The 14328-nt window shown below is 41.2% G+C and overlaps 1 protein-coding gene across 7 annotated transcripts in view; it reads left to right on the forward strand.

Annotated features, from left to right (window-relative positions):
* Positions 1 to 14328, forward strand: part of LYN (LYN proto-oncogene, Src family tyrosine kinase) — a 139126-nt gene that overhangs the window by 76659 nt on the left and 48139 nt on the right. For all 7 annotated transcript variants that reach the window (XM_023190165.3, XM_023190172.3, XM_023190171.3 and 4 more), the window contains one exon: positions 1326 to 1478. In XM_023190165.3, coding sequence (XP_023045933.1) covers positions 1326 to 1478 — 153 coding nt within the window. The remainder of the gene's footprint in view (positions 1 to 1325; positions 1479 to 14328) is intronic.

Here is a 14328-nt window from a genome sequence, read left to right on the forward strand (position 1 = left end):
AGCTGAAATCACCCCACTGCACTTCAGCCTGGGTGACAGAGCAAGACTCTGTTTCAAAAAACAAAAAATAAAAGTAATTAATTAATCTGTAAATACACAAAGTAAGATTTGATCCTTGTGGTCCTCCCAGTCCTTCCCACCTAGTAGTACATGCTGTTTGACATTCAGTGTTCCAAAATTACCAAGAGAAAAATATATGTTATCTTTGCATATATTTTTACAACGCATCTGAATATCTGGAATAGGAATGCAGATTTGCAGATCTGTGTTTGCATGTGTGTGTGTGTATGTAAAAGTAATATATATTCTTGGTAAAGTCAAACAGAAATGACACTACCACTGAAATATTTAGAAGTGGCAGGTCAATGTCCCTGTCTCCAGTGCCACTTTGCAGCCCTGCGAAGCCTGGGCCTGAAACTCTGGGTCCCTTTGCTGTGTGACTGGAGTCAGTTGAGTGGTTGTTGCCCCAGCTCCTTTCTATGACCTGATTGAAGGGAATGCATATTATAGGTTTGCTTGAGTCCCAAAACATGGAGAGAGCAACGTGCTTCCGATTTTGTAGATTCCTGCCTCCCTCCGCCCTCCCATTCCTGTGTGCATCCTGCACATGCTGAGAGCTTGTGGTGCTCTGGCTCTGTTCTGGGGCCTAGGGTCCAGTGGTGACATGACCGACTCCCCACTATGATACCCCGTGAAGCTTAATGTAGGCTCAGTAATCTGAAATCACATTTTATTAAGTGTGACAACCTGTCAGCCTGTGGTTGTCTGTTGGCTTTGTTATTTTTGTTCATGTATGTTAGCAGTGCTGATGAATACAATCAAGTATGTTTTAAATGGTTTTTCTTATACAAATTTCAGGCTGGTGGCTCACGCCTATAATCCCAGTACTTTGGGAGGCCGAGGCGTATGCATCACTTGAGGTCAGGAGTTCGTGACCAGCCTGGCCAACGTAGTGAAACTCTGTCTCTACTAAAAAATATAAAAATTAGCTGGGCATGGTGGCAGGCTCCTGTAATCCCAGCAACTTGGGAGGCTGAAGCAGAAGAATTGCTTGAAACCAGGAGGCGGAGGTTGCAGTGAGCTGAGATCGCCCATTGCACTCCAGCCTTGGCGACAAGAGTAAAACTTCGTCTCAAAAAAAAAGAAAAATAAACAAAAAAACCCCATAAATTTCAAAAGTCACAATTATGTGAAGGATGCATTTTAGTTCACAGACTGTGGCAGGTTGGACATTATAAGGCTCCTAGTTGAAACTCTTCTTTATAGACACAGGTGAAGTCCAAAGTATTGCATTTCTTAACCTTAATTTTTCCCTTTCAAATTAGAGCAGCCAGATGGCTTGTGCAGAAGATTGGAGAAGGCTTGTATTAGTCCCAAGCCACAGAAGCCATGGGATAAAGATGCCTGGGAGATCCCCCGGGAGTCCATCAAGTTGGTGAAAAGGCTCGGCGCTGGGCAGTTTGGGGAAGTCTGGATGGGTAAGTGCGTGGCTCGGGGGCCTATGTCCTTCTAGAGATTGTGACAGAAGAAGTAAAGGCTCACGCCAATTTCGATCAGCTTCTGAGCCAGACACTAAATTATGTCAGAAGCATCATTTATTTTGTTTTCCTGTGTCCATCGGGGTTGAGAACTGGCCTGCAAAATCTATTTACTTCAGCTCTTGCTCTTTCTTGCGACTTAGTAATTCTCTTAATGTTTGCAAGGAGGGGAGTAATGGGTATTTATCTTGATCTTCTGCCCATTTCTTCATGATTCCCTCATCGCCAGATTCTCTGGATGCACAGTTCAAGCGCAAGAAATTTGCTTCCATCTCTGGGAAAGGTTATCTTAGGGCTGGGACCCATTGGCTTAATAGAAAGCCTCAATGTATTATAATTTGAGGGTCACCAAGAAAGTTTCTGAGGTTCTCAAAGTCACATCCTGAATAAATCATTTCTTACCATTAAGTATTGCCTTCTCAGGCTGGCAAGAAGTGCAGCAAGATTATAGCAGTGGCTTTTTCCAGGGGATTCTTTTCATCTATCTACTTTTAAAAAAGTTTTATAGTGGGCTGAGAACAGTGGCTCATGCCTGTAATCCCAGCACTTTGGGAGGCTGAGGCAGGAAGATTGCTTGATCCTAGGAGGCCAGGAACAGCCTGAGCAACATAGGGAGACCCCGTCTCTACAAATAAAGAAATTAGCCAGGTGCCATGGTGTGTGCCTGTAGTTCCAGCTACTTGGGAGGCTGAGGTGGGAGGATCACTTGAGCCAAAGAGGTCGAGGCTGTAGTGGACTGAAATGGCACTCCTGCACTCCAGCCTGGGTAACACAGTGAGACCCTGCCTCTAAATAAATAAATAAATAAATAAATAAATAAATAAATAAATAAATAAATGTTTTCATAGTGAATGTGAATTTTTTTAGTGATAAGAGGTTTTTAGAACAAAAATGCTAAAGCATAACATTCTTTTAATGGTTCTAATGGAATGTGTGGTTATTTCTGGAAAGGGTAACATGTTAGGTCACACACATCTGACTGGGTCACATTTTCTGTGTCAGCTTTGTTGAGTGAAAGCAAATGTGATTTCTAAATGGAAGGGGCAGATGGCTTTTAAACACTCTCCAGCCCCGGCAGAGCAGAAGCTGCAGCTACGTGGGCATGTCACCTCTGCATGCAGGTTTTCCCTCTACAGTCTTGGCCCCTGGGATCACAGCCTTGCTTACTTTCTCCTGTTGGCCCCTCTTGAGCCGAAGTGTCTTTTAAACATGGCACATACTGAGCCAGTCTATCATTAATTCTTACTGCACTGTAAGTCTTTCTGCACATATTTGCAGAATTCAGGTAAACTGTAATTATATGACTTCACATTCTCCGTTTGGATTGGCACGTGTCAGAACTGGTTGGCAGTAGAAATCAGGTCCCCCGTTTCTGTTCCACTCAGCAGATTCATGGGTGTGAGTGCTCACTCTGAATGTTGTCTCTTCCCATGCACACTCTATTGTCTAAGTTGGAACATCTTCCTCCTCATTTCTCTATGTGCTCTTTTTTTAATTAACATGAAATTCACATGACGTAATTAATCATTTAAAATGAACAATTCAGTGACATTTAGTACATTCACAATATTGTGCAGCCACCACCTCCATCTACTTTCAAAATGTTTTCATCATCCCAAAAGGAAACAATGTACCCAATAAACAATCACTCTTCATTTCTCCCATCACTCAGCCCCTGGCAGCCACCATTCTGTCTGTCTCTATGAATTTAACCACTCTAGGTACCTCGTATAAGTGGAATCATTTATTTGTCCTTTTGTGTCTGGCGTATTTCACCTAGCATAATGTTTTCAAGGTTCATCCATGTTGTAGAACGTATTAGAATTTTCTTGTTTTATGGCTGAGTAATATTCCATTGCATGACTATACCAGAGTTTGTTTATCTACTTATCCGTTGGTGGACCTTTCAGTTGTTTTTACCTTTTGACTGTTATGAATAATACTATATGAACGTTCACATACAAATTATTATGTGGACACATTTTAATTTCTCTTGTGTATAAACCTAGGAGTTCAATTGCTGGGGCATGTGGTAAGCCTCTGTTGAACTTTTTGAAGAACCACAAAACTGTTATCTGCTCATTAAAAAAATGACTTGGCTTCTTTTTTCCTCCGATGATGTTTATATTTGTTTTTTGCCAAATCTACAGAATGGAGCAGGAATAGTATAATGAATGTTGTATACCCTTCACGTAGATTCACCAGTTGTTAATATTGTCCTAATTTTCTTGTTCTTTTATTTACGTACACATACATAGATGTTATTATTGTCGTTGACCACCTGAGACTAAGTGCAGATGTGACTTGCTGAGTTTTGTGAAGAGTGTCTAAGCACCTAAGCAGTGCTGTGTTCTCAGTGCACCTGTCAGGAGGCATAGTATTAGCCGGTCCTATTCTTAATGATATTCTGTTTGATTTTGTCTACAGTGATCCACCATCAATTTTATTTAAAGTTTTTAGATCCAAAAGTTTAAATGGATCATTTAAATTTAGTTTCTCTATGGCAACTTTTTACTCCCTTTTGTAATAAATAAATACTCTGTGGGAAGTTTCTTTAAGATTGTGTAAAAAGAACTTTCTCCAAATGGTTTCAGCATGATCTGCAAATTCTCTTCCCTCTTAGAAGCCGACACTTCTCTATAAAGCTTCAGTCCTTTCTGTCTTCCTCCCTGCTCATTGAACATGTCTGTTCCAACCCCACTGGCTCACATCAAGAACCAGGGACTTCTGTCTTCTCTTCCCGGCTTCCCCATCTGTTCACTGAGAGTATTGGCAGGAAAACCAGGATCACAATCACAGTTAATTGTGCTCTTAGTCCATCTGAGTACTTACTGTGACTTTGCATGGGGAGAAGGAGGAGAAGACAGGAGGAAGGGAAAAAAGAGTGTACAGGCTCTACGGGCCCTGCTCTAAGTGCATTTGCATTGACATTCTCACATACTCATTGCTGTAGCACTGCGAATGAGACAGGCGTTTCTGTGATCATTTGATAGACAACATCACTGAGAATCAGATAAGCAACTTACTCAAGGTCATTCAAGGCAGTGAGAGAGCCAGGCTGCTCTGGCATCTGGGAACCCTGGACTCAATTATTTGCTATACAGTTTCTAAGTTAATTTGACTTCCCTAGCCTCAGTTTCCACATCAGTGAAATGGACAAACTCCTATCTTATCAGTTGTTCAAAGGAAGAATGAGATTATGCACCTAGGATGTTTCCCAGAGTCTGACTCCATGTGCCCTATTTTTATTATCGTCACTTTTTTGTATTTGATTTTAGTTATTGGAAGCTATATTTTGATGCCTTTTCCCCAACTTTAATCATAAAACAGAACTATAAATAATCCAATTAGACTTTCCTATGGATATTTGCTGGCAAAGTAATTAACATGTCTGTCATTGAAAAGAAATGTAGAGGGAGGTTAACCAGGATGTACTGGTTCACCCTAAATCAGTAGCCCTGCATATAAAGTGATGGCTTGGAACTTTGTTCCAGCCTCTCCTATTCAGCTGTGAAGCCAGGATAAAGCATCAAACTGCATGCTGTTTGCACCTAAGAGATAAGTACAGTGAACCAAGTACATTCAAATCCAACTGCTTGAGTGAATTATTTCTTAGTGACACTGTTTTTAAAGATGCAGTTGTTGGCAAGGCACAGTGACTCACACCTGTAATCCTGGCACTTCAGGAGGCCGAGGCAGGTAGATTGCCTGAGCTCAGAAGTTCGAGACTAGCCTGAACAACATGGTGAAACCTTGTCTCTACCAAAAATACAAAGAAAATTAGTTGAGCGTGATGGTGTTGCACCTGTGTTTCCATCTACTCAGGAGGCTGAGGTGGGAGGATCGCTTGAGCCTGGGAGGTGGAGGTTGCAGTGAGCTGAGATTGCACTACTGCACTCCAACCTGGGTGACAGAGTGAAACCCCATTTCAATAAATAAATAAATAACTATGCAGCTGCTGCCAGCCTGGATGCCTGGCATCAAAAGTGCTGCTGTCAGCTGTGGTGTCAGTGCATCCGCCAGGGAGTGCCTGGTGAGGCTGGGGGCAAGAAGTCAGGATCTAGGCAGCCTGGCGCGCACACCTCAGCAGACCTGCTTACATCCCCTATTCTGTCGTAAGGTGCGAGTCTGCACTAAAATTGTGCACGTGGAGCTTAAGAACATTGGTCCAGCCGGGGGCGGTGGCTCAAGCCTGTAATCCCAGCACTTTGGGAGGCCGAGACGGCGGATCACGAGGTCAGGAGATCGAGACCATCCTGGCTAACACAGTGAAACCCCGTCTCTACTAAAAAATAGAAAAAAATAGCCGGGCGAGGTGGCGGGCGCCTGTAGTCCCAGCTACTCGGGAGGCTGAGGCAGGAGAATGGCGGGAACCCGGGAGGCGGAGCTTGCAGTGAGCCGAGATCCGGCCACTGCACTCCAGCCTGGGCGACAGAGCGAGACTCCGTCTCAGAAAAAAAAAAAAAGAACATTGGTCCTTTCTGGGATTGGGAAAACCTCCTTGCTTCTAATTCCAGATACACCAAATCCCCCTGTCTATTTCTCTTCCTTTCCTGCACACAACCTTAATTTTAGATAGCTTTTGCTTATCATATGTCCAGGTAGTGCCTGGGAGAAACAAGTTTAGAAGAGAGGAGAATGGGGTGTTGGAGAGTAGGTGATTGTTCTATGCAAATTGTTACTTTTTAGACTGTCTGAAACAGGGTAAAAATCTTGAGAAAATACATCACTTGAATAGATTTGCTCATTCTGTTTTTAAAAATTGTGGTAAAATACACGACATAAAATTTGCTTTTTAGCGATGTTTAGGTGTACAGTTCAGTAGGTTAAATGCATCTACATTGTTATGCAAACAATCTCCATACTCTCTTTTCATCTGATAAAACTGAAAGACTCTGTACTCTTTAACACCAACTTCCTGATCCCCTCTCCCTCCAGCTTCTGGCAACCACCATGCTACTTTCTGTCTCTATGAATTTGACTACCTTAGGTACCTCAAATAATTAGAATCATACAGTATTTGTCTTTTTGGCTCTGGCTTACTTCACTTAGCGTGATGTCTCCAAGGTTTATGTTATGTCGTAGCATGTGTCAGAATTTCTTTGCTTTTTAAGGCTGAATGATATTCCTTTATATGCATACGTAACATTTTGTTTATTCATCTGTTGATGGACAATTAGGTTGTTTCTACGTTTTGGCTATTGTGAATATGCCACTGTGAACATGGGTGCACAGATACCTTTCTGAGACCTTATTTTCCATTCCTTTGAGTATAAATCCAGTAGTGGAATTGCTGGATCCTGTAATTCTTCTATCTTTAAAATTTTGAGGCACTGCCGTACTGTTTTCTATATCGGCTACACCATTTTACATTCCCTCTGACAGTGTATAAGTGTTCTGTTTCTCCACAGCCTCACCAACAGTTGTTATTTTCTGTTTTGGGGATTTTTTTGGTTGGCTGGTTGGCTGTTTTGATAGTTGTCATTTTAATAGATGTGAGATGGTATCTTACTGTGGTTTTGGTTTGTGTTTTCCTAATAATTAGTGACCAAGCCTCTTTTCATGTCCTTCCTGGTCATTTCTACAGCTCCTTTGGAGAAACTTATGTTCAAGTCCTTTTCTCACTTTTTAAATTGTGTATTTTACTTGATTTACTAATAATGTTTTAAATGACAGAGGCAGTAGAGCCTCATCTAAAGTGGGGTTTAATGGAACCTGTCTCAGAGGGATTGCATAACAATTGAAAGAAATTGTGCAGGTAAGTTCAACTGACAGCATTCAAAGTGCTGTTATTAAATAATATCTTTAGAAAGAAAAAGTTTCATATTAGTGCAAAGGCTATACAGTAGAGGAAAGAAATTGCCCAGGGTTTCCCCACTAAATAGAAGTTGTATTTTTGCTTTTTAATTTTTTTTATTTTGAGATAATTGTGGATTTACATGTCATTGTACGAAATAATACAAAAAGGATAACATATGTCCACACAGAAACTTGTACATGAGTGTTCATAGTAGCATTATTTGTAATAGCCAAAAAGTACAAGCAACCCAAATGTCCATCAGATGATGAATGGGTCAATAAAATATGGTATATTCATACAATGGAGTATTTGGCAATAAAAAAAAAAAATGACCTGGCATGCTTCAACATGGATGCCATGTTGTTTTATGGATGACGTATAATAACACTACGTTAAGTGAAAGAAATCAGTCCCAAAGGAGCACATATTATACCGTTCCATTTATATGCAATGTCCAGAATAGGCAAATCTAGAGTTAGAAAGCAGATGACTGGTTGCCTAGGGCTGGGGGGCTGGGAGTGACTGCTAATGAGCATGGGATTTCTTTTTGGAGTCATGACAACATTCTAAAGCTGATTGTGGTGATGATTGTACAATTCTGAATATGCAAATAACTGATGAACTATATACTTTAAATGGGTAAATGGCATGGTATATGAATTATATTTCAATAAAGCGGGCAAATATATAAAAGAAATGATACAGAGAGATCCCATGTACCATTTACCCAGTTTCCCCCGTAGTAACATCTTGTAAAACTATAGTACAACATCACTACCAGGATATTGGCATTGATCAGTGTTCATTTTTTAATTGTGCTTTTCTTCCAGTCTTTTTTTTTTTTTTTTTCTGAGACAGAGTCTTGCTCCATCGCCCAGGCTGGAGTGCAGTGGCGCGATCTCGGCTCACTACAAGCCCCGCCTCCTGGGTTCAATGCCATTCTGCTGCTCAGCCTCCCGAGTAGCTGGGACTACATGCACCTGCCACCGCGCCTGGCTAATTTTTTGTATTTTTAGTAGAGACAGGGTTTCACCATGGTCTCTATCTCCTGACCTTGTGATCCTCCCGCCTCGGCCTCCCAAAGTGCTGGGATTACAGGCATGAGCCACTGCACCCGGCCTTCTTCCAGTCTTATGTTGAATGGAGAAAGGAAGGAAAAGAAGGGAAGGTGAAGAAAAGAAAATAAAAGAGAAAAAATCAGAAAATTTTGACTTGGGATCTTTTGCTTGTAGGGACTGAGTTTGCCTGTCAGTCAGGGAGCTCCTTCTTCACTCCTGAAATAATTTAAATACGTTGAATACACATAGCAGGGGAATATTGGGAATACAACCAAAAGAGTTGTGATTGGTGATTTTATATTACAAACAGGCTGAAGGATACCCCCTCTTCCAATTTTGAGCTGCCAGAATTTAGTTTTCTCTTATCCTTTTTAGTTTCTCAAAGGATAAGCAGGCCAGCTTTTCTCATTGATAGAAAAATAACAATTGAAATTCTATCACTATTAACCAAGAAAGTTAATATTTTTATTAAACATAAGGAATTGTTCACGGACAACCCATTTCATTTTATGGTCTGCATTTTTTTGGCCTGAAATGCAGTGAACAAATACTAGGAAGTGACCTGTTCTTTGGGGGAAGGGACTGGGTGGGGATAAAAGAAAGAGGTGTCTCTGCTTCAAGCTGTTTCCTCTTGTTTGTGTGATCCTTGTGACATCTGACTTGGGTGACATGCTTCCTCTGCGGATTGTCCCGTTCCCAGGGAATCAACTAGGCAGCTAGGCTAAGGACGATATTTCCTCTGACTGCTTGGTCTATGAAGAGACCCTGAGGAAGGAAGGAAACTTATTTTAAATTGAATTTTGCTAGATAAATTCTCATTTGAACCAACTGCCTTGAGATTAATCACCAACCCACTACCAAAATCAACTGCATGCATTTTTTAAAAACCACTCTCCCTTTTACGGTACGTGGGCACTTTTTAGCCAGCCAGTCACAGCTGGTACTAGAGCGCTCTCAAGGTGCCGCATCAGATTTCTTTAACTGTGGCAAAGTGGCACTCCACAAGACACTTTTTACTAGCTCAAAAAGATTTTTTTAACATAATTTTTCATCCATATTGACAACCCAAATCTCCATGACTAGGTTAATTTGAACCTTCAAACTACCGGAGAGTATCTTGGAAACCTATGATTTGATCCTTAGCACTGAATAAAAATCATGCCTTTAACAGAGGGATGAAAACCACCCTATTGTTTCAATGTCACTGCCCTAAGAGATCATCTGGGAGCTGCTGCCATTCTTGGACCATGTTTGACACAGCTGCTTTATCTACCACTCAGCTCAAACTCCTTATCAGTATTTAAAATATCTGCAGCTGCAATATTTCCTGATAACTTCCCCCTAACCTTGGAAAGCGTTTTTTTTTCCCGTCATCCTTTACTCATACTTTTCTATTGTATAAGAATCTCCATGAGCTCCATTGTTTTTATGATGGCAAAAGGGAAATGGTTTCGTTTCTTTAACTTTTATTGCTACGTAATGTAACAAGCAAGCAGAAAATGCAAACAAAAATATCTAATTTCACAAATAATTACAAAGCAAAAACTGGTGTGCGGACCTCTGAAAGGAAACTTGCTAGCCCCAGAAACCCCCACCCTCCACCCATCCCCTCCCACCCACACCCTACCTGTCCCCCAAAGACAACAGCTATTCCGACCTTTCTGATGGTTTCCTGACTTTTCTTCTTAATTTTTCCACTTTTGTATATGGGGATGTATGTATCCCCCAAAAATATAGCTCAATTTTGCCTGTTTTTCTACTTTATATGAATGAATTATACCAAATATGCTCTTTTATGTCTTGCCTCTTTTACTCAACGGGTTGGTGAGATGCATCCATGCTTTTGGGTGTGGCTACAGTTCATTCATCTTCATTCCATATAATGTTGGTGAGATGCATCCATGCTTTTTTGTGTGGCTACAGTTCATTCATCTTCATTCCATATCATATTTGTGAGATGCATCCGTGCTTTTGAGTGTGGCTACAGTTCATTCATCTTCATCCCATGTCGTGTTGGTGAGATGTATCCATGCTTTTGGGTGTGGTTACAGTTCATTCATCTTCATTCCGTATGGTATTGGTGAGGTACATCTGTGCTTTTGGGTGTGGCTACAATTCATTCATCTTCAGTCCCTATGGTCGGTGAGATGCATCCGTGCTTTTGGGTGTGGCTGTAGTTCATTCATCTTCATCCCATGTCGTGTTGGTGACATGTATCCATGCTTTTGGGTGTGGCTACAGTTCATTCATCTTCATGCCATATGGTGTTGGTGAGGTGCATCAGTGCTTTTGGGTGTGGCTACAATTAATTCATCTTCAGTTCCTATGGTCGGTGAGATGCATCCATGCTTTTGGGTGTGGCTATAGTTCATTCATCTTCATCCCATGTCGTGTTTGTGAGATGCACCCGTGCTTTTGGGTGTGGCTACGGTTCATTCATCTTCATCCCATGTCAATGTTGGTGAGATGCGTCTGTGGCTATGGTTCATCCATCTTCATTCCATATGGTGTTGGTGAGATGCATCCATGCTTTTGGGTGTGGCTATGGTTTATTCATCTTCATGCTATATTGTGTTGTGCTGCATATGTTTTCAAGATATACGATCGTTTATCCATTTATTTCACCATTTACTGATGAAATTGGAGTTCGTGCTAGTCCATTTTGCTGTGCTAAAGGAATACCTGAGACTGGGTAACTTATAAAGAAAAAGGTTATTTGGCTCACGGTTCTGCAGATTGTACAAGAAACATGGCACCTGTCTCTGCTTCTGGTGAAGCCTCAGGAAGCTTCCATTCAAAAAGGAAGGCAAAACGGGGGAGCATGTCACACAGTGAGAGCAAGAGAGTGACCAAAAGAGGTGCCATGCTTTTAGACAACCAGCTCTCTTGTGAACTAATAGAGCGAGAATTCACTCTTTACCACGGGGATGGCCCCAAGCCATTCATGAGGGATTCATTCCCATGACCCAAATACCTCCCTCCAGGCCCCACCTCCAACCCTGGGGAACAAATTTCACCATGAGATTTGGAGAGGACAAACATCCAGACTATATCAGAGCTGTTCCCAGTTTGGGCTGCTATGAACAATGTGCTGCATATTTTTATGCTGGTCCAAGCATGCGTGAGTTTCTCTAGGGTGAGTGGGAGTGGATTTGCTGGATCATAAGGTGTATGAATCCTCAGTTCTTCTAAGTTATTGCCAACTTATTTTCCAAAGTGCTGGTCCCAGCTTAGATTCTCACCAGTAATATGCCAGTCCCCATGTCCCCTTTGCCGACTAGCAGAGCTGTACTTAGAGAGATGTGGGCCCCAAGGCAGCGCAGGCCGTAAGTGGTTATCCAGAAGGAATTATGCACTCAGCATCCTTCACGGGCACCTTGGATATTGTCACAGAAGCTCTGCAATTGAATTTCAGTGATGCTCAGCAAAGAACACCGAATGGGGCCTAGGGCAGCTGCCCCAGAGTCCCTCCCAAGGGGCAGGTGCTCAGCAGCACTTGATATTGCCAGACTTTTAAAATGTTTGCTAAGCTTGGCAGTGGTTTCTCATGACTTTATTTGCATTTCTCTGGTTACTAAGAAGATTGAGTACTTTTCACATGTTTATTAGTCATATGAATTTCTTCTTTTGAAATGCCCATCCAAGCCTTTGCCTATTTCTTCTGATTTTTCTTATTGATTTGTGAGAATCCTTTATATATTCTGGATGCCAGTTCCTGGCAGTTATATGTATCATATATTTTATGTATTTTCATATATTTTATATCATGTATTTTCCTGTTGGGATTTGCTATGGATATACTCATGTAACTTAGGGTTAGAGTTAGGGCTGGGATTAGGGTCAGTGTTTATAAGCTTTAAAAAAATAATAAACCCTTTTTGATTTAAATGTAATATTAAACGTCTTTTGTTGGTGGAATGTACTTTAAAATAACTCTTAAGATCTACAGAAAATACCGTATTGCTTGTAATTATGCATTTAAATGGCAGAACAATTTAATATATTCATAATTCCATTTTTTAGGTAGGTGGTGGCTTTTTAAAAGGACCTAGGATGTTTTTTGTCAGCTTTATGTTACTATCTGCCCCATATGTTCTAACACTTATTTTATACTGCATTCTTCTACTTCTTTTCTTTCTTTTGTTTTAGAGATGGGAGTCTCACTATATTGCCCAGCTTGGTCTTGAACTCCTGGGCTCAAGCGATCCTCCTGCCCCTCAAAGTGCTGAGATTACAGTCATGAGCCACCTTGTCTAGCCTTATTTTTCTATAGAGCACTGCAAGCTCCTAAGTATTAACCAAAGTGGAGTACAAAATAAAACATTTAATAGAAGAATCAGTCTTCATGACCAGAAGAAACATCACTGGACAGGTTGACTGCTAGCTATAAATGAACTTTTTCTTACTTGTTTGAAGGCTTGGAAAGAGATGTATAATACATTTCTTTATTATTTTAAAAAATCTTTTATTAAAAAGTACATACTTGACTGGGCACAGTGGCTCATGCCTACAATCCCAGCACTTTGAGAGACCAAGGTGGGCAGATCAGCTGAAGTCAGGAGTTCGAGACCAGCCTGGCCAACATGGCAAAACCCTGTCTCTCCTGAAAAAAAGAAAGAGAAGAGAAGAGAAAAGAAAAGAGTACATACTCCTTGACAAATACAATCAGAATAGAAAAGAACAAGAGAAAGTAGAAGTCACTCCAAATTCTACCAGCCAGGGATAATCACTGCTGTTTTACTCAGCAGGCTTCCAGTCATCTTTCTATGCTATTCATATACAGATACTCTTGCACCCTAAAAAGGGGACCGTCCACTCCACGTCACCTTTCCTTAGGGCAGGTGCTATCCAGCTGTTGTGCACCAGGCAGCAGGAACCTGCAAGGAGATTTGCAGTGGCACCACCAGCTGCTACTCCCTTCCCCACTTTTTTTCTTTTTTTTCTTCTTTTTTTTACATTTCAAGAGAAAGGTGGAAACAGAAGAGAGGACAGAAAGAAAGAACATGATTATTAATATTTCTGCTTTGCCAAATTACTGAGAAAAGGCTTTCCCAAGAGAAAGTCAGGGTTAAAGTGCTCAATCCCAGTCCCGGAAGGGTGGTGCCTCAGGGGGACCATACTAAGGAGTCAGTATTGCCTAGAGCGTGTTCCATGCGGTGTAAGAGGCTACTTGAACAAGTGTTCTGAGGTCATGAAAGTGTGGGAAATGCTGGGGTGAACAAAGGCAGGCTTTTCCCCTGAAGGCCTCCCAGGGCACCTGCTGCATCTCCTGGGTGGGGGAGGAGTAGAGGGAGGGGCTCCCTGTCCTTTCAGTGGGGACTTTTTCACTAATAGTCACCCAAGTCCAGTTGTCTGCAAATTTTGGGAAGTGCTTGTTTGACTCTAGTATATTGTACTTTAAAGATAGTATATGTAAGTAATTTTTATAAAGAACACCTGTTTTAAAGAAAATTTGGTAAATAGTTAAAAGATATGGTAAGCAAAATTAAAATCACTCATAATTGCACCATTGGAAATAACCAGCATTTGGTGTATTTTGGTGTATTTTCTTCCAGACCATTGTTTATATGTGTGTGTCTGTGTATCTATAAAATATGTCTGCATTTTAAAATGGGGATTATAATGTGAGTGTATGCCTGTGTGTGTATGTATATGTATGTAAGGGATTATAGCATATGCAGAGTTTTGGTGTTTTTTTTTTGGTCTTGAATAAAGAACATTTTATTATTAGAGAAAAATATTAGTCCTTGGCTGGGCGCAGTGGCTCACGCTTGTAATCCCAGCACTTTGGGAGGCTGAGGCTGGCGGATCACTTGAAGTCAAGAGTTTGAGACTAGCCTGGCCAGCATGGTGAAACCCCGTCTCTACTAAAAATACAAAAATTAGCCAGATGTGGTGGTGGGCACCTGTAAACCCAGCTACTCGGGAGGCT

Source organism: Piliocolobus tephrosceles, chromosome 7, assembly GCF_002776525.5.
Source record: "Piliocolobus tephrosceles isolate RC106 chromosome 7, ASM277652v3, whole genome shotgun sequence".
In the NCBI taxonomy this organism is placed as follows: Eukaryota; Metazoa; Chordata; class Mammalia; order Primates; family Cercopithecidae; genus Piliocolobus; species Piliocolobus tephrosceles.